At 46.1% G+C, this 24,445-nt stretch overlaps 1 protein-coding gene across 1 annotated transcript; it reads left to right on the top strand.

Moving 5' to 3' along the window:
- Positions 1-885: 885 nt before the first annotated feature.
- C8B (complement C8 beta chain) lies at positions 886-18,316 on the top strand (the record flags this gene model as incomplete). Its single annotated transcript, XM_082002673.1, is given in 14 exon segments — positions 886-1,144; positions 2,711-2,864; positions 3,927-4,068; positions 5,095-5,236; positions 7,820-7,952; positions 8,825-9,022; positions 10,717-10,957; positions 13,285-13,413; positions 14,146-14,309; positions 16,592-16,745; positions 18,018-18,166; positions 18,170-18,191; positions 18,194-18,234; positions 18,236-18,316. Coding segments are annotated over 14 exon segments (1,887 nt in total). The 5' UTR covers positions 886-1,007.
- Between the last annotated feature and the right edge of the window lie 6,129 nt (positions 18,317-24,445).

Genomic DNA, 24,445 nt, shown 5'->3' with positions numbered 1-24,445 from the left:
GTAAGAAGCCATGGTGCTAAAAGTTATTGTTGCACACAGTGCAACTGTTCAGAAAACCTCCAGCAAGAGGAAGGGTGGGAAAACACAATGATACCGTTTTGTACAAGGAAACACAGATTCGGAGAACTTTTCTCCCTCAGATGCTCCTTGTAGGTTAACACTAGTTAGGGAAATGAAGGGCAAGACTGCTGCGTCTCGGGAGTCAAAAAGAACCATGCCCGAAGTGAGAAGCGGCGGGATGCGAGTTCAGGCTGCCTCGACAGGCAACCGAAGAAGAATTCCGCAAGGTTTTGAAGATCCTGATCTGCCTTTGAAAGCCCAACTGAACTGACGGAAGTCAGCCCTTGGTGAGTTCTCTGCCGTTAGGACCATTTAAGAGAAAGAATGACAACGCAGTAGCTAGAAAACACCAAGACGTTTAATTTGATACCCTGGCAGGTCTTGCTTCCGTGGGCTCAAGGCTTTGGGTACGTGGAGCGGAGGATCTCTATGGCAGGGCCCCGCAGGGATGGGGCTCTTGTCTTCCCCTGCAGCACAAGCCCAAGCCCAAGCCCCGCTGAGACGCAGCGAAGGGCGCTCTCGGGGACGCAGGCTTTCCCCGAGCAGCCGGAATAACTGCTCACACCTCGTGCCTGGCCTTCCTCTGGAAGACGGGCATGAAAAGCGTAAATAAATAAATGATTTTGCAGTCTGCTCTATTCCTAGAAAGCCAACTTCAGTTTACTTACTGCTTCCCTCTTGCCAAGACTCGAGTATCTCATTTCATTTGTTGAAATACTCATTTTTCCCCATCCCTTGAAAGCAGAATTACAAATGAAAGTGTAAATTGCTTCTAGACAGATCTTTGCTTCTTCCCACTTGCCTCCAGAAAGCCCTGTACCGACAATTGCATCATCCGCCTCTCACTCTGCCAGGTGGTGGGTCATCTGCTGTTTACAGTGTGGAGGAACGACCCGGTAATTTATCTTTTTCTACTTGAACCATTTTCAACCCCCCCGGCAGATGGAATGGGAGCAGCGGCGGTTTCGAATTGCCGACGGTACCTTGGAGCGATGAGCGCAGCGCGCGCCGCGTTTGCTCCGTACCCCATCAGACCGTTGCTGCTTTGTGCTGTACTTGGCCTCCTGACTGTTCTTTCCTTTGGGTAAGTGAACGTTTCTGAAGCCATGTCCATGGGGCGATACGGTAAAGAGCGAAAATCCGTACAGACTTTCTGCTTTCCCTTTGCAGGGCACGTAATGGCTGTCTTGAGCGATTTCTGTATTTCTAATGAATAGCCAAAGACATTGTTTTGAAGTTAACATAGTGCAATGTGTTTGCCTTTAGAAAAGTAGTCCTGTTTGATAAATCTGAGACGACAAATTGCCACGGTCGTGTTGTAATGCAGAATTGTGTTTGCAACAGGCAGCCTCCTCCCGTGCTAGCTGCCCGACAGCGTGCTGCAGAGATGGGGTTTTGTTTTCTTTGAGTACGTAAACGGCAAGAATCTGGCTGATAATTGTTTCTTCCTCCGCTAGCTTAATAGATTTTGCTCTTTCAGAGGACCGCAGTCAATCAGTGACTGTAATCTTTCCTGTCTACCTATATTTTTCCACTGTTCTCTGAACTTTGAGCTCGGATTTCATGCCTCAGTGAGCTGATGAGTTTTTGCAATTCCTTTATTCCGTGTGATTTTTAATATGCGGTAATGGGAGCCCCTTGCCAGTCACTAAATCATACTTAAAGCTTCGTTTGACGCTGTTGCTTGTCTTGCTGGGGGAATTGGGAGCCCTACTGTGGAAGTTTACTTGTCAAAGTGGGTTTGAAAAGAAACTGATTGTCAATGTTTTACTATAGCTTCCCACTTAGATTAGGTGCTACAAGGAAGCATTTGTCTGGGAGGGGGGTTTAATCAGAAATACTGAATCTGCCAGAAGAACAGGCAGCATTTTGGCTGTGGCATCAGGACACCTTGGAGACAGTTGTCACGTGAGGGGGTGAGAGAGGGGCTAGGGTGGAGAGTAAAGGCTCACACTTGGGGTTCAGGTTCATTACTGGGATGAAAGGGATTAATGGGCTAATGACTGTTGTGAACCAAGAATAGAGTCTAGAGCTAGTGGGTTTGGCCCGCTTGAGAAAAAATAGCCTGCTTGGCAAAGGGAGGTTTTCAAAAATGTTGAGTGAATGCCGGCCCTTTGCATTGCCACTGGTGTTTGTCATGGAGGTGTCTGACCTTGGAGCTGTTCATCGTGTACAGCAGTGAGGTAACAAAATGCTACCTGTACAGCAGGCAGCAGGGAGCAGTGGGACAAGGGCAGCAACTGATGGTGCAACTTTTACTGCTGGCCACTTTGCCAGCTTATTTGGTGGGGCTCGCGCAGCTTGGGATGAAACCCAGGTTGGTGGAATATGGGTTGAGTTTCCCAGGCTGGCTAGATCAATCGTGTGTTCTGCCGTCACCCCTCCTGAGTGCTCTGCAGACTTACTCTCATGGTGGTGGTGTTGAAGACTGGATCTACTCTTGGACCTTGAAGAGTGGATCAGGTTTCATACAGAATTAATGCCAGTTTGAAATCACTACCAAAATCTAGAGGTTGCATGGAAGATTTGGTGAGGTCTAACACGTCTTAGTTCTCTTTGTTGTGTAGTTCTGCCTGGTTATGGGCCAAGTTGTTCTGTCCTCGCAACTCGGTGGTTTCACATGCTGAATCTCTTGTGTTGTTGAATGCAGTGGTGAAAAGCAGTCCCCTAACCTCAATGGCACCAACAAGAGCATGGCCAACGGCAGGCATGCCCGGTCCGTGAGCAACTTGCCGCAGCCCCGTGACTGCGTGCTCTCTGCTTGGTCCTCGTGGAGCAAGTGCGATCCCTGTCAAAAGAAGAGGGTGAGTGTTTGTGGTGTAGGCAGGAAGCCTGAGAAACTGGGAGGAAGGACCTCATCCAAGCCTTGTGTTTTTTTGTCCATGGGGTTGGGCGAACAGTGGGGAGCTGCTGATGAAAGCCTCACACAGGTGAGGCTGTGGGCTTTCAGGTGTCTTTTAGCTCTTCAGCTCTTCACCTCCAGTAACTCCAGTGGTTTCCAGGCTGCCTTGCTGTCCTGAGAAGGTGTAAGCCCAGGCTTGGTGAAAACACAGGCAGGAAGCCCAGGCTTTGCAAGGACTTTCTCTTCTTCCAGCGTCAGCGTGAGGCACCATCCCCACTGATAGTCCCTTGTGGGACCTGGAGACACTCGGTGCCTCTCAGGATTAAAATGCTTTTTCTTCTCTGCCAACGAGCATTTTCTACCGAAGAAGCCCCATCAAACGAAAGTAATGACCCCAGTAGTGTGAAGAGCAAAATCCCCATTGCTAGAGGGACCTCTGCTAACGAGTTGGAGAAGCTGTTCCCGGGCTTACGCAGGAATAACCAGTGATGGGAGTTGGGAAGAGTGAAGCTTCGTATGAAAGAGTTAATCTTAAAAGCTGGGGAAAAAAGGAGGGCTAACATATTGGACTGAGTAATTGACTGCTTCACAGCAGTGTTGTGGGCGGAAAAAAATCGCTAATGATACAGAGGGCCAAGTAAATACACTGACAGAAAATAACAAGGGATGTCGTTCCCAGCACTAATTGAAAGGGAGGAGATGTAACTGAATCCTTCCTTACTCTTGCAAATGCCCGCACTACTGTGTCAGGCTCACTTAAACAAACTGTCAAAGAAAAGCAAACTTGCCTTCATCCCTCCCAATCCTCAATCCTTCCTTAGTAAAATTAAAACTGTCACAGATCAGAAACCTTTGAAATCAGGCACATTACCAGCGCCACACTTACTTGCTGACACTTTTTTTTTTTTAACAAGACAGTACTCTCAGACAAGATCTCCCCAACGCAAAGTTTGTTTTTTGACTAGGCAAGTGTAAAATTCACAATTTCTGTACGCTTGAGTCAATATTTTTTATTTCATCACAGTACAGATTTGCCCGTCTGGAACAACCTTCTCAGTTCAATGGAGATCCATGTGATTACTCTGACACAGAAACTGAAGATTGTGTTACAAATAATCCTTGCAGGAATAAAGTTAGATGTGAAGGCTTTGTGTGTGCAGTTACAGGTAAGGACCTGGGGAGTGAGAAGTGGTTGGTGGTGCTCGGGTGGCATCTCTGACAGCACCACGCTGAGCTTTCTGCTTCTACAAGAGTTTGCTGGGCTGAGGAGATGTCAGGAGTTGGCTGGGGTCCATTCATGCTTGTGTTGTGTTCGTATTGGTGATTTTTGAGTCTATTAGCCAACGTCTATCCGTCTAAAGCCATGTCTTTAAAATCTCCAAATAGGAAATTGAAACCCAGTTATGTCCGTAAAATCTGTAGCTCAAGGGGATCTGACAGCACCAGGAGAACGTGCCCTGGGCATCCTTGACACATGCCCAAGAGCACAGCGGGTTATGATGGTGGTCCTCATGGCATTTCCCTCCATCCGTATCGATGACTAATTAGTCAGGGACACTGTAAGCAGTGTGAGGAAGCAAGGCAGCAGTTAGCTGTATCCAAAATTTGATCGGCCTCTGCTTTGCATCTGCACCCTGGCAGAGGAGAGGACAGCATGCAGGGAGCAGGGCACCGGGGCAGAGGGGAGCTGAGCACAGAAGATGGGGCAAAAGAAAGCGACTCTGATCTCCGTCCCCCAGGCTAGTGTTTTGGCGAGACCGAAAAACAACTCGGTAATTATGGATGTGGAAAGGGGGAAAAAAATAATACCGTACACAAGGTCTGCTGACCAGTCTCCAGCATGTTTGTTTTCTCAAAGCTAAAAAATTTTAGCAACAGAAAAATTGTGTCCCTCTAAAAAGGTATAAATACTTTTAATTAGGGATTTCTTTTTTTGCTAGGTTGAGCAAAGAATCTTAAGGTTTTGAAAGTTTTGAGCAAAACTGAGCAGGTGGAGTTTGGTGATGAAAAATCTGAGGTTTTCCGTGCAGATAGAGAGGAAATCTCTATCTTTTCCAGCTAGTTTTGAACCATACGTTACAGGAGTGTTTTATTTACTTTCTAGACTCTGAGTCAGGGACTGTGATTTTGCAAAATTACCAGTAAGCATGGTAATAGGTAGCGTTATAAGTAATGTACACCTTGCGTCCTAGGGAGATGCATTACACGGAGGCTGCTTTGTAATGGTGACGATGACTGTGGGGACCAGTCAGATGAAAAAAACTGCAAAAAAGTGTTTAAAAAATGTGACCAGAAGATGGAGGAATACTGGGGAATAGAGAATCTGGCAAAAGGGTAAGTCAGTGACCTTGGTGAGATTTTTTTTTTTTACTTAAGGATAAGAATCATAGAATCATAGCATCTCTGGGTTGGAAGGGACCTTTTAAGGCCATCCAGTCCAACCCCCTGCCATGAGCAGGCACATCTTCAATCAGACCAGGTTGTTCAGAGCCCCGTCCAGCCTGACCTGGGATGTTTCCAGGGAGGGGGCATCGACCACCTCTCTGGGCAGCCTGTGCCAGGGTTTCACCACCCTCATCATAAAAAAATTCTTCCTTATATCTAGGCTGAATCTGCCCTCTTTTGGTTTAAAACCATTACCCCTTGTCCTATCGCAACAGGCCCTGTGAAAAGGTCTGTCCCCAACATTCTTATAAGCCCCCTTGAAGTACTGGGAGGCTGCAATAAGGTCCCCCCGGAGCCTTCTCTTCTCCAGGCTGAACAAGCCCATGATCTTATGTGGCTTCAGACATAAACACTGAACGGAGAAAAGCTGTAGCAATTGCTACAGGAGTTAGGACGCAACAGCCTTTGGGGTCCTGATCCAAAGCCCGGTAGGAAAATCCCTATTGACTCCATGAGCCTTTTGGAGAGACATGAGGTGAGTAAAAGTGCCGGAGGTACCCAGGAGTTCTTGTGCACCCTGTGGAGATCATCGGCTCAGCTTGGCAAGTACCTACTGCAGGAGTCTCTGCGCGCTCCTTGTGTTGCCAAAACCTGGTGAGTGAAGAGGTTTTGGTCAACATGTCAACACCATGTCAACACCATGTCAACACCAGACATTTCTCTGATGTCTGCAGGTACTTGCACTTAAAGCAATCAGTGGGAGAGTTTCGATAATCCAGTTATATTTGCACAGATGTAAGTAGAGTTAGACTTTGGCCTAAATCAGTCTGTGGGGAGCAGGAATGGCCTAGCCTTCAGGAACCAAGGGATACGTCAAACCGGGCTTTTGACATAAAAGCAAAGGAGGGTTTGTTAAAATCTGAACACTACCACTCCTTATAGAATGACTTAAATCAGCATCTTGGATTGCCTAAAATCTGAACCTGTCTATGGATTTGTATTTTATCTCAGCGTATACGTTTGGGGGGTGGGGTGTAGAAATTTCTTTGATTTCTTCCACGACAGTGGAAAATGGTGGAGTTTTTGTCCTTTGCTTGAGTGGGGTAGGATGAACCTGCATGTTAGCAAGCCCCAGTTTTGTAGGATTCAAGTGCATGTCTGAAGTGATCCAGCTTTTACAGGCTAAGACCGTGGCAACTTTCTGGAAGATCGGACTGTGTCTTTTCTCATTCTGCAGGAAAAAAATGCTTTTTACATAAAAAAAAAAGGGAGAAGAAAAAAATCATGTTGCAAGGAAAAAAATGTAATTTCCTCCTTATTCTCTGGAGATATGGCTGCTGCACATGTCATTGCTAATGCTTTGTACTTCTGAGTTTAATCAAAATTAAAAATAATGTTGGACAATTATAGGAACACACTTCTCATCTCTTTGAAGCTACAGTTGCTCAGTAATTTGCTTTTAGTGGACTTCCCATCTTCTCAGATTGTTCTAAAATTAGAGTTAATATTTTATAGCTTCAGGGTCATTATCATTCAAGTCTCTCCCCAAAACAAGGAGAGTCGGATCTAACAGAGGCCTGGAACGCTAGTAGGGACACAACATGGACTACTAGCAATTTGATTTTGGTTTTTTTCGGTGAAATTTCCTCTACTGACTCTTGTTACTATTTGAGTATGAGTTTGTGGAGGTGAGTGCCATGTCCTCAGCCTTGTGCCATGAGGGTGATGTGAGGATGTCCTGACTGTGAGCAACAGAAGGGCAACTGCAACAGTTCTCACCAGCAGCAACAGGAAAAGCAAATGAGCCCGGTTTAATCACCCCATCTAAAAAGACTGCAATGCGACATCCTTTCTCAAGCAGACAGGTTAAGATTACTGTCCATCATCCACTAAAATCAAAGGAAAACTTCCCACTGCTTTCAATGAGTAGTTGAACAATTGCTTGAGTACCTAGATCTTGTTCTCTGGCAATTTTCACTCTCATCTGCTGACGTCTGGCTGATCCTTGACCAACCCAGCAAAGATTATGAATGATAAACTAGAACAAAGAAATGTGAATTAAAAATGAGTCTGGACTGATGACATAGGTTGGCAAACCAGGCTTTGAAGAACCTGCTGGATGCTGCTGCACTGCCACGGGCATCTGGGGATGCTCGGGGTGGGCAACCTGCTAGGGTGGGGGTTGGCTAGTCCAGTTTGTTCTGCTCTTCCCAGAGAGTTCCAGTAAAGGCTACAGAAGCTGCCAGTGCTTGTGGCAGTAATGTTTTGGTGTCATTCCTAGCTGGGTGGTGAAGATTGCCTTTCTGTAATTAATATATTCATTGAAATGTCAAAATATCACTCTGTCTTTTGCTTTCTTGTTAGTTAGGTTTTTCTGGAGCAAATGGGTTGATCAGACAGTGGAAGAGGCAAAATTTTCTTTTGGGGTTTCAAAATAAAGAAGTCCTCAAAGACAAAAGAACCCAAGTCATTTGATGTTTACCCCTAAATTGATTATAATCTTAATATTTTGCTGTTATGCTTTATGTACAGGTTAAATATCTTCACAAACAACTTGGAAGGATTAGTTCTTGATCACAGGTACTATGCTGGGGGATGTTCTCCCCATTATATCGTGGACACAAGATTCAGAAAGCCATACAATGTAGAAAGCTACACGCCAGAGGTACGCGTCAGATTCGTCTGCAAATATACGTACATACGTATATTCCAATAAATGTAGTGAGTAATACTGATAAAGCTTCATTACTAAATCATTTTGTAAAGAATTACAAAACTCATGAGATCGAACGGGATGAGGCTGAATTTAGCCCTACTTCTAGAACGTCATTATACCCCACGCGTTATTTTAAGTCGAATGCTTCCCCTTATAATGCCGGTGTGTACTGGAGTAGATGGCAATATTCCCTTGCACCTTGCCATTGCAAAAACTGAGCCTAACCTTCCCGGTGCCGTCTGTACAAGAGGGCCCGAAAGCCACCCAGGGGACACAGGGAGGTTAATTTTAAACAGAATTGTAGAGTTCCTTGAGCACCAGGCTGGGAAAGCTGTCCTTGTGCAACAGCCTCGGCTGTGACAGCACACCGTGGGCTTTCTGCAAAGCGAAGGCTCCTAGCTCGTTTCTGTGGCGCATCAAGGCTGTATTTCAAGCATTATATATTTGACCTTAATGCTCTCCATGACATAGCATGATATTTTTGAGTGTTGCCCATTAGGAAACCTTCTCCTTTCAGAATTCATACTTTAATTGATATCTATGTTTAAGATTTCACCGTCTTTGACATATTAAGTAAAAGCCTGAGGTCCCTGCAGCGTGGAGGAGATAGTAGCTTTCCTGCTGCTGTAAATGAAGTGTTCTTGAAGTACCAGTGTTAATAATAGTAGTGCTTTGCAGTTATACAAGGGTTTTCATCTCCAAAGTGCAAGCGTTAATTCACAAGTATATTTGTATCTGTATTCCTTCCCCATGCTTCAGGTATGCAATCGCTATGCAGGAAATTCAACGTTGTTTTTGTGGTTTTTTTGCTTTCCATTTAGACCAAGGGCAAATACGAATTTACAATGACTGAATATGACTCCTACTCAAATTATGATAGCGGTGTCCTGAAGGCAAAAGCTTCGCAGTCTAGCTTCAGCTTCGGTATTAAAATACCAGGAATATTTGAACTTGGTTACAATTCAAACGACAACAGGTTCAAGAAGTTCATGCAAAGGATGAAAAGATTTTCTTCAACTGTAAGCACTGCTGCGCTTCGTTCTCCGCGTTGCCCGCGTGTGCGTGCGTATCGGTTTGACCCCCATCGTCGGGTCAGCAGCCGGGACTGGGATGAATGAGATCTTTCCTCCTGGCTGGACGTTGCAGTTTGCGTTCGTCAGGCGTTTACGAAGGCCGCGACGCCTTCGTTTGTGTTTGCAGCACCCAGGAGCTCTCCCGTTCACCGGGTGGCGAGGAACCGGGCTGCCCGCCCTCCCAAATCGGCCCCGGCTGGGTGCCGCCTGGCCAGTGTCCTGCTGGGCGTCCGTGTTGGCATGCCCGTAGCGAGGGCACTACGTCTGCAGTGAAGTCATTTTCAAAAATGAAATTAAGAGGCAGGTCCGCGTGGCCTCCCCCCCACCCAGTGAGCTCGTGGGTAGGAGATGCCCAAGTGACGCTCGTAACAGGGTCTCCACGCGGCACCCCAGCCCCGGGATGCCGTCCGCCTCGCCCTGCCAGCCGTTCAAAAGCTCTTGCCGCCGACGCCAAAGCAGCCTGGCCCGGGGGAGGTGAGCGGCTGCGGCCGACAGCGACTCCTCCGAGGGAGTCTGCGCAGGTGGAGTTGGGGCTTAGCTAACGGTGCCGGGGGACCGTGCCGTGGAACAGACACCGCCAGTAGGTCTTCCACGGGTTTAATGACAGACTAACACATGCCGTTTTACTTGGGCCGATGTGATCTATCTGCCAAGCACATCGTTCACCAGATCAGGACACACGCACCCCGCAAAACACGGGTGGCACGATCGCTTCCGGTCTCGTCCGCGGAGGTTTGGTCGCAGCTGTGATCTGACGCACGCTTTAAGCTGGCTGGAGGTGCCTTAATCTGTAACTCCTAGGACTGCTTTATGAGACTCGGTCTGAGGAGTGTACACCATCGTTTGGTTTCTTTTTTTCATCTGTTACTGCTGGAAACAAACCTAGCTCTTGTCAGTGGGGTAGCAGCGTCTCTGATCCGTGTCTCTCCCCGCAGTATGAAGTGCGCTCGGGAGCGGCAGAGCCTTGCCTTTGCTTCCCGCAAAGAGGCATTTCCCATGACAAGATCAGAGGTGTATGAGAAGCGTTGGCAATAGATACCCATAAAGAACCCCAATACTAAGTCTTGGTTTTATTATTTAAGCTAGAGAGTTCTATCCTGACCCCCCCCGATATGCTTGTCCTGCTGGCCCAAACAACCAGACGCTAAATCCTTTGAACACGATGAAAGACCTGTTCTGTTCCTGACTTTTACGGAAAGGGGAGATACAATATTTATCCATGTACACGCGTCTATACAGAGACATATAAACGTGTGTGTGTGAGTGTTTGTGTTTTCTTCTTTCCTTTGAGTTTTGTTAATGGCATATTCTGTGGAATATATTAATTTGGATCAGCCAGAGAATTACCATTTCACATAAAAATCACCATGATTTCAGGTGTCAGAGTTTTTCAGGAGAGAGGTGCCTCCCCCTCTTCCTTCTTCCTTCCTTCTTTCTTCTACCAGTCAGAATCCTGATTTTCAGAAACTTTACTACTAAAAGTTTCGGGTTTGCTAAATTAAAAGATTTCCAGTTGCAAACTGTTAAATGGATAAACCCTGACCAGCGTTAATTGTTTAACAGCGCATAACTACACGTTGTCACCAGAACGACATCCCTCGCTTCTTCTGGATTCTCTTGTGTTTCTGCATTTTATGTAGTCCAGCAGATTCATTCATGCCCGTTCTGAGCTGGCTGTGGCTGTTTATAAGCTGAAGCCCCGAGCCCTGATGCTGCATTACGAGTTCCTGCAGAGACTCCACCAGCTCCCGTCGGAGTACAGCTACGGGGAGTACAGAGAGCTCTACAGAGACTACGGGACCCATTACATCACGGAGGCTACCGTCGGCGGCATCTACGAATATACTTTAGTCCTGAACAGCAGTGAGCTCCAAAAGGCAGGTATGTGCATCTGATGGTTGTGAACAAGCTTTGGGGACAGCTTTTTGGTGGGAAAACCCCTCTGCAGGCACCCAGTGATGGTTCAGGTCTGAGGTCAGAAAAGAGAGAGAGTGGAAGAAGGAGTCAGCAACATCTGAAGGAAAGCCTGCAGGAAATACGGGAGTGGAAGTGCTTTATGGCAGTGAATAAAGAGCCTGGTTTTCGAAGCATGCTCAGCGTCAGGGGCTCCATCTAGCTCTCAAGCTGTGGGTGCTGCCGGTTCATAAAAAGGGCCCCACGGCAAGTATTTTAGACGACAGGTTTTGGAGGCTGACGAGATGTTGAGATGGATGAGAATCGTGTAGCTTAACGCTTTTGTTAGCTTTGAAAACCTTCACCTAAGTTCTTTTTCCATCGCCTTTCAAATGACAGTTTTGAAACACCTTTAGCCTCGAGAGCTTTTCTAGCATGTAGGAAACAGTAAATAATTTGCTGGGTGACTCTTGTGCCTGACATTGCTCTTGCTCTTTGACTCTGGCTTCCTTTGTTGCGAGAAATGATGATTGTTGCGTAGGATAGAGCGAGCCGTGTTACATTAATCAATAGCTGCGCTCTCTTATTTATTCATTGGCATGGGAGTGAGTAACTGCCTTCGCTGGCTATTTGCGAAAGCATTTAGTGGACTCTGCTGTGTGTGACGCTCACTCCGTTTGCTCTTCTGCTGCCTAAGAAGTTGCTGATCCTGTAGTCAGATACAGCCCGGAGGGACCGAATTTAGATTCATATTTCAGATATTCAAGCCAATAGCACTACCAGATTTCTCAGCTGTTGGTGTGGGCCCATCACAAGCTGTGTGTGTTTGAACTAATGTGGATTATTGGTTGCATCAAAATGCTACCTGTCAGCTCTGCTGACCTAAATCAGGATCCCACAGTAGTACCAACGTTTTCACACTATCCCCAGGGCTGAGCTGGGCTGTAAGTTGTCATCAGGGCTTGATGACAACCCAGGTCCAGTCTGAGAGTTCAGGTTTTTCCTTTCAAATCCATCATTATGCTTGTACAAGTTGTCTTTTGCAAATCTAGTATCACACGCGGTGTTGCACAGCACTTGCGCTGCTCTCACATATAATCCAACACTCCAGGTGCATCTGTTGATACTTTCCGTGGGTAGGGCAGCAGTAAAGAGATCTGGATTGTGCCAAGTGCTGTACAAGGATGTCATAAAATAGTGGTTCCTGCTCTCAAGTGCCTACGGACTATGAACATTAATAGGGGCCATCCTGGATCAACCCAAAACTCTTTTTTGGTCTAGAACCTGGCCAATACCAGATGTATGGGAAGAGCGTAGGAACGGGACAGCCATACAGTGATACTTGCAAATCTTGTAAATATTTGTATCATCAAGAAATTAGTTTAACTAAAAAATAAACAATTCAGGGAAACCTGGGGCATTTTACAACAAAAAAGCAGAGAAAGAAAAGAGATACTTGAGTGTCATATTTGGTGTTTCACCATGATGACTGCTTAGATATTCTTGAGTGTCAGGACAGCAAGGAGTTTGGAAGTTTGAGGAAGAGGGTAGATTTAGACTAGTTATAAGGAAGAAACTTTTTTTTATGATTAGGGTGGTGAAGCACTGGCACAGGTTGCCCAGAGAGGGGGTAGATGCCCCCTCCCTGGAAACATCCCAGGTCAGGCTGGACGGGGCTCTGAGCAATCTGATCGAGTTGCAGATGTCCCTGCTCATGGCAGGGGGGTTGGACTAGATGGCCTTTAAAGGTCACTTCCAACCCAAACTGTTCTATGATTCTATATGAAGGATTTGCAGATTTTTAGGGCAAATTTTTATATGCCAGGAAAAAAATCAGAGTTGAGCTTCATGGAGAAATTTCCATAAAACAATTAAGGCTCTTCGGATGGCAAAGAATTGGAGATGTAAGCTAGCAAAGGGAGGGAAAGCTACTTGATCTATTACCCGTAAAAAGCCCAACTTCTGGCGACGGGGATAGGTGGTAGGTAATCCTTTGTCAAAGACATTTGGCGTTTCAGTCACAGGCCAGGCTCCCACCGTTGCAGCTCTGCATAACCCAGTGCAGCTGAGTTGGTCATTAAAAGCGTCTTCCAGCAATTACCCTGCATTTGCACTTGGTTTCAGAGTTCTGTAAAATGTGGAGATCTCACTTCATTTCATACAGATCTGTTAAATATCCCAAAAAAGGCTTCTTCATCTTACCTCCTTTTTTGCCAGAGGAAGAATATTTATCAACTCACGCTTTCTGTGTATATGGACATAAAACATTGAGTGGTTGTATTAAAACACTAAAATTTTTGTGGTGTGTATTTAAGGGTATTCTCTGAGCGATGTCCAGAAGTGTGCACAGCACGGCTTTAACATTGGTGCAAGTATTGACGGTGTCTATCTGAAGCTTGGAATAACTGAAGCCGGCTGTAAATCCCTTTTAAAAGAAATTGGAGGTAAGTATGAAACACTTTTGCCATTTCATTTCTAGCCTTTGTCATAGTGAAAAGAAGATTTTGTGATCTTGCCTGCCTGAAATATTTTCCCACTCCCTCACAGCCGCTTTTGAGTCTGCTGGCTAATGTCAGCCAAGCTTAACGGAGGTGGAGATGTCTCAAAGCTTGGTTTTTTGCAAGATTTTCTTTGCTGGGTAGAGAAGAAATATCTGCCTAGTGTCCCCTCCCAGGGAAAAGCAGGGACAGGTCAACCATTACCCACCTGGCTGGTGCTGTGTTACTTTTGCACCCAGAAAAAGCCCAATTGGGGAAGGCAGGGAGGTAATGGTGGTGTGGGAGCCTCGGGGGACATGCGGGAAGCTGGGGGTGTCGCAACGGGAGGAGGGTGCACCTGGACGTATGCGGAGGAGCACAGGCAATATTCATGGTGGTGAGGAGCGTCGGGCTGTGGGAGGACCAGCAAGCTTACAACCACTGGGAAGAAGTTTAGGGGGAGACTCTAGGGCGTGGGAGAGGAGGATGGGGGTGTTGCTGCAAGGGAGCAGCGGAGGCACAGGGCGTGCGGCGCAGGAGATCAGGCTTCGGGTGCGAAACGCTGGTGACCGCTTTCCTTTGCCCGCTCAGTGGGATGGGTCGTACACGGGGGTGTTCTGCTGTTAGCTTGTGTCTCAGCTGCGACCCACGCAGACAGACCTGAGCGGAGTTGGCCACTTTCTGAATGCATTTCTGCAGACAGCACCTCCAAAAAACAGTACGTGGAAGATTTTATTGTCCTTGTTCGCGGCGGAGCAAGCGAACACATCAGCGCGTTGGCGTACAAAGACCTGCCGACGGCTGCACTCATGCAGGAGTGGGGAGATGCTGTACAGTACAACCGTGAAATCGTAAAGCTAAAGGTACCGTATCCACCTCTTCGTTCAGCCTCACTTAGCTGAGTTTATGCGCCTTGGAGTTTAAATAAACCTCCCCTGTGTTTAAGTAAACAGGACATTAAAAAAAAAAGGGGGGGGGGAAGTTTCTAGGGCAAATAATAGACCTGTACTGGGCAATGTGCTTTCTCTAAGACTGGCTATTCAGAAAATCAAAGGCGTGGTGTGTTAAAAAGAGCAGTGTGGTTGGAAGTACATGACATAAATAAACAGCTTTTACCCCTTGTGACTTGGCTGTTAGGTGTGATCGCTTGCTGCCTACCAAGCAGGTCAGACGATCCACCTTCTGTTTTGCCAACGTATCACTCACCAAAAATATATCTGGCAGCATATATTTTGTAAGGACTTTTTTTTTTCTTTTTTAATTTCTCCGCTTTCCAGAAGCACCAGTGACTATTCAGCAACAATTCTCTCTGCTTCAGAAGGTCACTGTACATGCCTGGATGTTTGTGCTGCTTAGCTAAGCCTTAAAAATATGAGTTAGGTTTTAAAGAGTCAAGGTTTTTTGATCCTGAAGAGTTTCAGAAATGCCGTAAAAGTAAGAAGTGAGCAGAAGTATGTAGCAATTCTGCCTCATCTTTAATGTCAAAATAAGTTCACTCTGAGTGAATAGCATAAAGGTGCAAGAGAACATCCTTTAAAACAGGAGTTTGGACTGGTAGTGGTGGAAGTTGATTCTATTATTGTGTAATTGCTTTTCTTTGTAAAATTTAATTTTAGGCAAAAATGTTTCTATTTGTAAAAGGCGTTTGTTCTTCATTGAAAATTCTGACTTTTCATTTAAAAAAAAAAAAAGGAAACGAATTCTAAAAAATAGAAAGCAAAGCAAAAATCAGTAATTTGGAAATACAGCCAGTTCCTGTCCAGTGCCTGCTGCGGCGGAGGTGGCCTTCCGAAACCCCTGGTACGCTGTGGATAGACCTTCCAGGAACGTGCTTGGAGGTCTCTGGGCAGGAGACAACATCAGTGCAACCCTCCGTGCTAGATCCCATGTACACAAAGAAATTGCAACGTTCTTCGTCTTGCCTGGCATCAGTGACCAGGCTGCCCAGTGAAAAACCCCAGACAGATGTAATTTGGATTTGCTATCTCTAATCCTTCATTTCCATACTGATATCCCTGGGGGGCCTGAAGATCAAAAGTACCATCAGAGTGTGACTAAATGTCAGCTCAAGAATGCTTAGTTAGGGAAAACTAAAGCAAATCAGTTCATAAATCATCTGCTGAAGGGACTTGGCAGGTCACTCTTCGTGTATTTCCTCATTTGTATGATCTGAATTCCAAAAGCAAAGTATGGATCACGGATAATTGATGAAGAGTGAATGTACAGCAGCAGGAAATGAGCATTTTTTTATTGAAACATTCTTCTATTTCTTGTAGCTTGAGCCTGTGATAGCAGTAGGGTGATCTTTCATGCTATTGCCGTGGCCTGTACAGCAGGCGTCTCTCTAGCGAGGATGGGAATTTGGGATGGAAGCTCTGATGACATGTGCCAGTGTTGTCCCACTGGCATCAGTGGGTGACTGGCAACATTGAGACCACACTTTAACTTTCCCTTGTTCTCAGAAAAAAAATAAATAAGCAGGCCAGTCTCCTTGGTCCCTAGTGCATGTTCACCATGCTGTGCACCCCCTTATCATCTCCCACCCACCCCGTCTGCGGTGTTTGTGGGTGAAGATCACAGTCCTTCCCCTTCTGGAGGGAGTGGAAACCCTTATCTTGGCTTCGTGAAGAGAGAAACCAGCCTTGAGACGCAGCAGCGCTCAGGTGGGAGTGCCAGCTCGAATGCCTGTGACCGTGCCTCTGGCTGTGCTGTGTGGCTGCACGAGGAACGGAGATGTTTGTGGGTGAGTTTTTGGGGACCTTTTTTAAATCGGAGCAAGAGAGCACTCAGGAAAGGTAAGTTTGAGCAAATCTGATCTAAAAGTGTCGATATCGGGAAAAAGGATGAGAAAGGGTTTAACGAAACGTCCGTGAAACTTTGCCCGCTTGCCAGCGAACGGCATGCCCGCTGCATTTTGCTAGGCACTTGCAACTGCTCCGGCGGCGTACACCGAGGGGACAGCCCCTGCAGGCATCCCTGCCGGTGCCGCCTCGCTCTTCCCGAGGCTTAAGGGAATACTGATGGGAAACCCGGAGCCCGTACCACGAGGCCTCCCCTTCTCCCTCCAGCTGTGCCAGCACCGAGCCCTGCGGTGCTCACGCCTTCCTGAGCTTGGAAACAAAAGCCGTTTCTTGCCTCCCTCCAGGCAGAGCCGCTCTATCAGCTGGTGACTCCGACCGACTTCGCCAATGCAATCGCCATGAAGGAAAATCTGCGGCGGGCTCTCGAGGAGCTTCAGCTGGAGACCAGTTCTTGTCGCTGTGCTCCCTGCCACGGCAACGGCATCCCCTTTCTGCAAGGTAGAAGGGTTTTGCACCTCTTTTTTGCCCTCTTAAGAGAAGTGAGCTGGGAGTTGGTGGGGAGAGAGGAAGCTTGGCGAGTAATCTGCTCTTTGGTTTCTGCTGTCGTTTCTTTTTCAGGTAATTAATTATTTCTTAAAGTTGGTCTATTTGTGGAGTGCCACGGGTAAGTAAAGCCAGTAAAGTCAAAGGATGTGTCTTTTTAATGGGAGTGACCATCCGTATCAGTTTTGTGAAAGATTTTTTCCTTCTTAATTATGCATTAAAAAAAAACACCTTGACATCTTTAAGGCTCCTCCTTTGCTTTTAAGATTGCTTCCATCTTCCTAGAGAAGTGACTACTGCCTCAGCATTAATTAGTGTGTTTGAAAGTGTTTTGAAGATGAAGAGCACCATGTAAGTGCCAAGCACAGTTATCACCGTCACCTCCCCCCATTTCTAATAGAAGCTGTCCTTCTTTGTAAGCAGGCTGTGATTTAAAAATGAAGGGGAAAAATAATCAAATTGAATGAAAACCTCACTGCCTAAACAGAGATGTGTGATGTGATGTGAGCTTCTAACAAAGGGACCATTTTGTCAAGTGCCTAATTCCAATTTGCATCTGCAAAAGTCTTGATGAGAATCGTTATCATCTAAATGTATCTAATGCAGAAACGATTGCTTCAGGTACCAGCTAGTTGATTCTAGCACTTAAAGGATTTGTTTCATGATTACTCTTGTTTAGGAGCTGAGTCAGGTCAGCATTTCATTTAGGACCTTCTCAACAAGAGGTTTTAAGTGACCGTTTATTTTCCTAAGTGGGAGTTCTCCTCCGGGTCCCGCCATGGGATGCGGGATGCACGCCCCAGTCCTGGGCAGCCGGCGTGGGGTTACGTGGACTTTTCCTCTGCCACGAAGCCAAGCTGGGATGCTCCTGTCCTTGGTGCTCATTCCTGATGCTGCACTTCGCTCCCCCTCAGCCCTACCAAGATACCTCTTTTGGAGAGGAGCAGGGAGACTGTGCGGTTCCCTGGGCCGCTGAATTGCGGCACCAGTGTCGCTGAGGTTGAGCCGCCGCAGGAACGAACGGCTGGGGAGGCGAGAGGGGCGGCAGGGTAGTCACAGCTCCCCTGCTTTATTGCTATTTTGTACTTTCACCGTCGGAGGAAAACGGTGATATCATTTCACCTGCTGTCCCTTCCTCACGGAAGATGAAGCACTGAAAAGAAATGGGTGTCTGCAGGGAAATGTGACTCGGAAGTCTCTAATCCCACCATCTCTGCTTCCTTTCAGGAACCAAGTGTGAATGCCTATGTCCCCTTGGCTACAGCGGCACTGCCTGCGAGATCAGTGACAGGAAAGGTAAGAGGGACCCCAGGTCCGAGGAGACAGTCCCGGGGGTATTTAGGAGTGTGCGGGGAGGGTGGCTGATGGATGGGGGGTAATGCCCGGCGCTGGCTGTCCCCACTCGCCCAGCCCAGTGCACAAGGGGTTAAGGTCCTGCAAAGGTGACAGATACACTTTGCCTGCCCTCTTCTAAATTTCTTTGGACTCAGGAGGTGGCTTTATTTTTGCAGTTTAAAGCTGCATAAACATGCCTTGCAATTATATCAAAATACTAACTCCTGCCTAAGTTACGTGACAAGCCTCAGGTCTCCTCCAACAGCTCCAGTTCCTAAGTTTTTCCCTTTAATACAGCCAGTATGTTGCAAACTGTTTTCCCCCCAGATATGCTACCATGCATTTTAATCTGAAAATCTTACTGTGTCGTTTTTGAAGCATTTACTTATGCTTCTTGGTCACTTTATATTGCTGCTGTCTCCTGACTGATGTTCTTAACTCCTTCTAGTTCAGGGTGATCTGTGAATTTAATCATTTTGTTTACTTTTTCCAGCTCATTAATTTAGATGCTAAATAATACCAGATCTCAGGCACCCAGAGCTCTGGCTCCATCCCTCCATTTGATGCACTGCATTTATCATTGCGCTTTGTTTACAGTCTTTTATCCAGTTCTCATTCTGCATGACTGTGTCCTAACTAAGCCGAGCTGAAATACATTTTAAGCCAAGATTTCGCCAAGCAGAGGGTCAGTTTTGTTGGTGTTTCTAAGGAAGTCCATGGAGCCTTAATCTGTGGAATCACTTACACCTTGTTCCAGTCTGCTCACCACACTCGTAATCGCATCCGACCCTTCCAAAGACTCGCACCCAGCCACTTGTCAACATGTAACTTCCTTTCTCACTCTCCTTTCCTCCTGTTAACGTATTGCCTCCGTGTTCGGCTCCGCGATTCTCAGGATTTTGAATTTATGTCACTCACGTGCTCAGGGTCCAGAAGAAACAGTGTAATAGGAAAAGCAATGGATAGATAGCTGAATATTCAAGCTGTTGTTCATTGAAGAAGAACATGCTGACATTTCCCCTGGCAGCTCAAAATGTGCCTGACACGAGTTCAGTTGCTGTTTTTCTTACCTAGGCTTGGACTAGGTCAGAAAGAGAAACACCCTATAAGCAAATACAAAGCTAATGGATTTTTTTTTTCTTGTCCTTTCTGCATAAAGTGTAGTTTGAACAAACACCAGAAATGCTGTATTGTTAGTGGTGTGGACGGGGCAGAGCTGTTGGTATTCAAATAAGATTCATGGGAGTTGACACCTCTTCCCATGGAAAGAGCCGATTTATTCTCACAGTCCTTTCTGGCTTTGGGTTTTTTTTCCAGATGCTGCTGTTAATGGAAACTGGGGCTGCTGGACCAGCTGGTCTGTATGTTCAGGAGGTCAACGCACAAGGACACGACAGTGCAACAACCCTGCCCCGCAAAATGGTGGTTCATCATGCTCAGGGCCAGATGCTGAGACAGTTACTTGTTAGAAGGAATCATTAGGAACTTACACAAAACTGATGAGCAGTTTGCAAACTGAGTAGGAAGATGTCACCTGACTGGCTTACTAAGTCGGCCTCACTCTGCTTATGGGTCTCGTCCAAGTGCATTGAAGTTGGAAATATTTCAGAAGACATCGGAAGCTGGGTGTGTGTTATGAATCACGGCTTTGGACTTGCTTTGCAGTTGTCCCATGGGACTGTTCTTAATATTTTGACTTTTCTCTGTCTCTTTTGCAATGGGCTGAGACAAGCTTTATCTCCTGCCTTACTTGGTAGCTGCATGACTGTCAAATGTTACTGTCTTGTTTTTGAAGGTTCCTTTGAGGTAAGAAAAGAATGTTTGATCTTATGTGCACCAGAATGTGCGCTAATATGCAGCTTCTGTGAAGACAGCTGTGTCATGTGGAGCAAAATACAGCATGTTAAAGTCTAAATCTCAATGAGCACAATAGTATCTAATATGACATTTAAAGCCACTGTGCCTCACTACCCCAGTTTCCTATTTATTGTATTTAACTTAAATTGTCTGTCGTATTAGAAATTGTCTTGAAGGAGTGAAAACAGAATTGTGAAGAACAGTCTGGTGACACCAAAGCGTTATAGCAGTTGTACTGCTACCGCAGCGATGAGCTTCCTTCTGTGCATTTCTGAAATGGGACGGATACACTGAGGGTATCGGGTACACCGCGGTACGCTCAGATAACACTGGTGCTCTGGTTCCTTGGGAAGGGGAGGGAAGGACAGAGGGATCCTACTGGCATGGGGTACTGGAAAGCAGCTGCTGTTCCTCCTGCTGCTTGGGGATATTGGAAGGCAGGAGAGATGGCTGCGCTTGGAGGAGAGGCTGAACCCCCTGCACCCTGACTAGGGGCTGTCACTCCAGGATGCCAGGACCCTCCGCTGGAGTGAGATGAGCATTCCTGTCATGGGCAGAATAAACGGAACATTTTGGAACAAACACCTTTGCACATCCCCTGCCCTTGGTAGTTGCCTCTGCCCTAAACAGGCTCCGATTCATCAGTTTGATCCCGTGAAAGAAAGCCTGTATTTCAGCAGCTCCCTTGCTGGTCCGCTCAGGTTGGAACATCTGAGACGGAGAGAGTTTGCTGTGAAAAGAGCCAAAGCAAAATGAATGGTTTGCCCTTTGTTACCATCGGTCAAACAAAAGGAGAACTTGTAATATTGTGCACCATTTCACGAGTGACCTGTTTGGGATTGTTTCAGGGACTTGTCTCCTACAGCTTCATTGGTGGTTGATGATTTTTGCACAGACATTTGTTGGGGCATGCTGTAAAATAACCAGCAATAGCTTTGCTCCAGGAAAACGGTTCCACCAGTGGAAAGTTGTGCATAAGTGTTGTGAGTCTTCTAACATCTGCAGGGTCAAACACTCTTCCAAGGGTTTTTAAGCAATGCTGGTCATGGTGGGTTGGTATCACCAGTTTCTTTCCTTTCAGACTGACGTCGTCTAAATGTAATTCTTGTAAGAACAACTCGGGCTCTCTGACATCTGAACAATGGAACATGCATTTAGCTGTAGCCCTCATGCCGCCTCCACACTTACCGACAAGGTTTCTGTGACAGCTTTAAGAAAGGAAGAGCACATTGCATATGTAAAAGAAGAGTGCCCTGTACTCATTATGGGCTTCATAATCGAGCTGCCAATACAAAACATTTCCATTATCCACTGTGTAACTGTGGTATCTTTTGTGTCATAGAAATTTGCCAAGAGGCTCATTTAGGGTCGTGGTCAAAGAGGTCACTGCTTATGCGAAGTATGATATTCTTCAAAGCTTTTTAAAGGGACGCTGTAGAAGCTCTGCAGCAGAGGACCCTGATCATGGTTCATGGGTGCCTGTGAGGACACATACTGCAGTGCCGTTGCCTGCCCTTCTTGAGAAGCGTCGATGTAATCTGATTAAGGGACTTTCTCAGATGAGTAGAGCGGCTTTTGTAAATTTAACCACCTTTCCTGATCATCAAGCTGGAGTAAGCACTCCAGTACATGGTCATGGTATGTCTATCCGCTGCTGCAGCAAGAACAGCCAAATGTAGCAACCTGAATTTGGACTGTTCCCTGATCAGGAAAAGCCCAGCTATTTTGAAATGGCGGTGCCTGGGTGTGGATATTTGGGGGTTTTTTTGGAGGAAGAGAGGAGAGATTTGACAGTCCTCAAGATCGGCGGGATAGTCTACCTGAAGTATGATTTCAGTAGTGGTTGAATATTAAGCCTATAGGCTTAGAAGCCTCCCATAAAGGACATAACTTTATCTTGTCCTTGTGATTTTGTGCTTTGATTCAACTAACTAATGATTTATTATGACCTGGAGGGTAATAAAAAATACTATGCTGAAGCTTTTATTGTTTCATTTTGGTACGCATTAAATTTTGGTACTATCTTTTACTGGCGTTCCTAACTTCCACTTTCTGTGTAAGTTTAGATTAATAACCCACATATGAAAACTCGGGAAGGCTGCAGGCACGATGCGTGCGTGCACTGATTGCCCATTTCTCTGGTTAAGACACTTGTCTCAATGGGCTTTACTGCATCCCATATTATATTCTCATAAGCAGTTTGCCTGTGAAAAAAAGAAACTCGGTAAATACGGAGAAGATGTATTTTCTCCACCTCCTTGCTTGAAGACATTGCTGCTGTGATGTGTGCTGAATCCAATCAACATGGCTTAGAAGCTCCAAAAGGATGTTTTAGGTAAGTTGTAATTGTCACATCCAACTCTTCCAGGACAAAACCAACTTGACTCTTGCAGCCTCTAACATCTCCATCAGGAGTGGGTAAATCAGACTGGTTTCCACCCTGGATTCATTTGCTCCTTGTATTTTCATGGCGTGTAGACACTTTGTGTTTACCTGTAAGGCTGGGACATGGTCTAAGCTGTGGCTGAGGACTTGTAAAGCCAGTGGTAGTTGTAATACTGCTAAATGACTTTACCGTGCTCCTGTTTCTCCTGCTATCAGATGGATGTAGTTGTTCATCCTCAGGTTCTCTCCCAGATGGAGAGATTTTGTTGAAAGTGACCCAGCAAGTCCACGCAGAGGTGTTAACAGTCCCCAGATTCCCACCTCCTAGTTCTTCTACCTTGATGGCTAAAGAGCTCAGGGAGCACCCAAGACAACTGCCAGATTTCAGGTCAAATTATGCCTGAAGATCTGTCTTCCTTTTATATCCTATTTTAACATCCCCCTGCTTCTGTAATCAACAAAACTAGAGATGAAGACTGTAATTATCACCATCATGAACATACATTTTTTACTTATTTGTAATGCATCTCCAGGAGTCCCACTGTGTTGGGTATGATAGGGCAGCACAACAAATGCCAGTCCCTCCCCAAACTGTCCAGGATCTGTCATTTCTTTTGTTTCAGGTTTTTTTGGGGGTAGGATTAGATGTTTTGTATCTTTCTGTGCCTCTGCGTTACACTGTATAAAAAGGAAGGCAATAATTTTTGAGCTGCTGGTGCTGGGGAATTTTTGCCGGCTCTAAAATCGCAGGCTCAGAGGGACGCAGGCATGCGGGTAGTCGGCATGACATTGACCCCGAGGTGGAAAACAGCTCTGTCTCAAGCGCTGCCCTTATCTACTCTTCTGTTAGCTGGTTATCTGGAGTCTGCACCTTGCAACCTCAGGTGTATTGTCATCAATCATTTGCTATTTTCTTTTGCGTACTGGTTCCTCTCTGCCCTTCCTTTGTTAATAACCCAGTTTGCCTATATCCATAAAAATATCTGATTGTGATACCATTTATCCAATGTGCCATACATCCATCATGTACTTATGAGCGAGATAAAGAAGGTCTCCTGGGAAATACACCACAAAAAATATATAGGATAAATAACTATATCAAGTGTATGTCAGTGTGCAAGAGGAGAAAATCCATTCATTAAAACCAGGGTGGAACTGCAGTGTTTCATTGTACCCTCTAAGCTTTGAGTTTAAGTAAGAAACGTACATTTTTGCTGCTTATCTCATCTAGCACAACTTTCATGCTGGCCACTTCAGCATGAGATATATTAGCTTCTTTGACTGGCATTGTAGAAGTGTAATTGCTCATAATATTTCCCCCCCCCCCCCCCAGACCTTACAGGCAGCTTCTTCCTTTCTTTTGACTTCAGCTTCGCGGCTCCCGAGTTTCAGCCGTGCGGATGTCTGAGCCCTGGATGCGGCGGGGGACTGGGGTGGGAGGAGAGGGGCTGCTACTGAGCTGCCTTTGGCATTTGAAGGAAACCCTTGGGTTTGAATTTCATTGCCCTGGGTTGCGAGGGGAGCGATGAACTCTGCCCCGCACATATCCTCGCTTTCATCTCTGTACTCCAACACTGCGGCGTTCAAAGCGGGGAATGAACAACTACAGGCAAATCCCAGCTTTTTTCCTCTTGTTTATCTGTGCTTCCTGGTGGTATTTCACATGCAGTTTCTTTAATCACTTGGATTTGTTCTTTTTTTGTGGTTCTCCAGGCTGTGATCTATCCTTCTAGAAATGGCTCTGCAAGCTGAGGATGCACATTGCCTTCCTGCAAGCCCCGTCCCTCCTCTGCCTCCAAGGCATCAGATCTTTCTGTTCATTAATTCCTTCCCTCTGGTCACAAAAGAAGCATTACTTGGCTTTCTAACTGAGGTGACTTTATACTGATTTACTTTCAGGCATTTTCCTGAGTCCTAAGCAGTCAGTGTAAAGGTGAGAATCTCCTGTGAGCCAAACTAGCCCGTGGTGTAAGGGCACTGGCTTGTTTCTACATAACCAGCCAGCCCAATACCAAAAAGGATTGATAAAAGCATTGATGTAAAAACTTGGTTTGGTCCTACTTGTCACATTCCTTTGG

This window comes from Phaethon aethereus (assembly GCF_964289735.1).
Source record: "Phaethon aethereus genome assembly, chromosome: 8".
NCBI classification, from domain to species: domain Eukaryota; kingdom Metazoa; phylum Chordata; class Aves; order Phaethontiformes; family Phaethontidae; genus Phaethon; species Phaethon aethereus.
The sequence above is the reverse complement of the archived record's forward strand: the minus strand, read 5'-3'. Positions and strand labels throughout refer to the sequence as shown.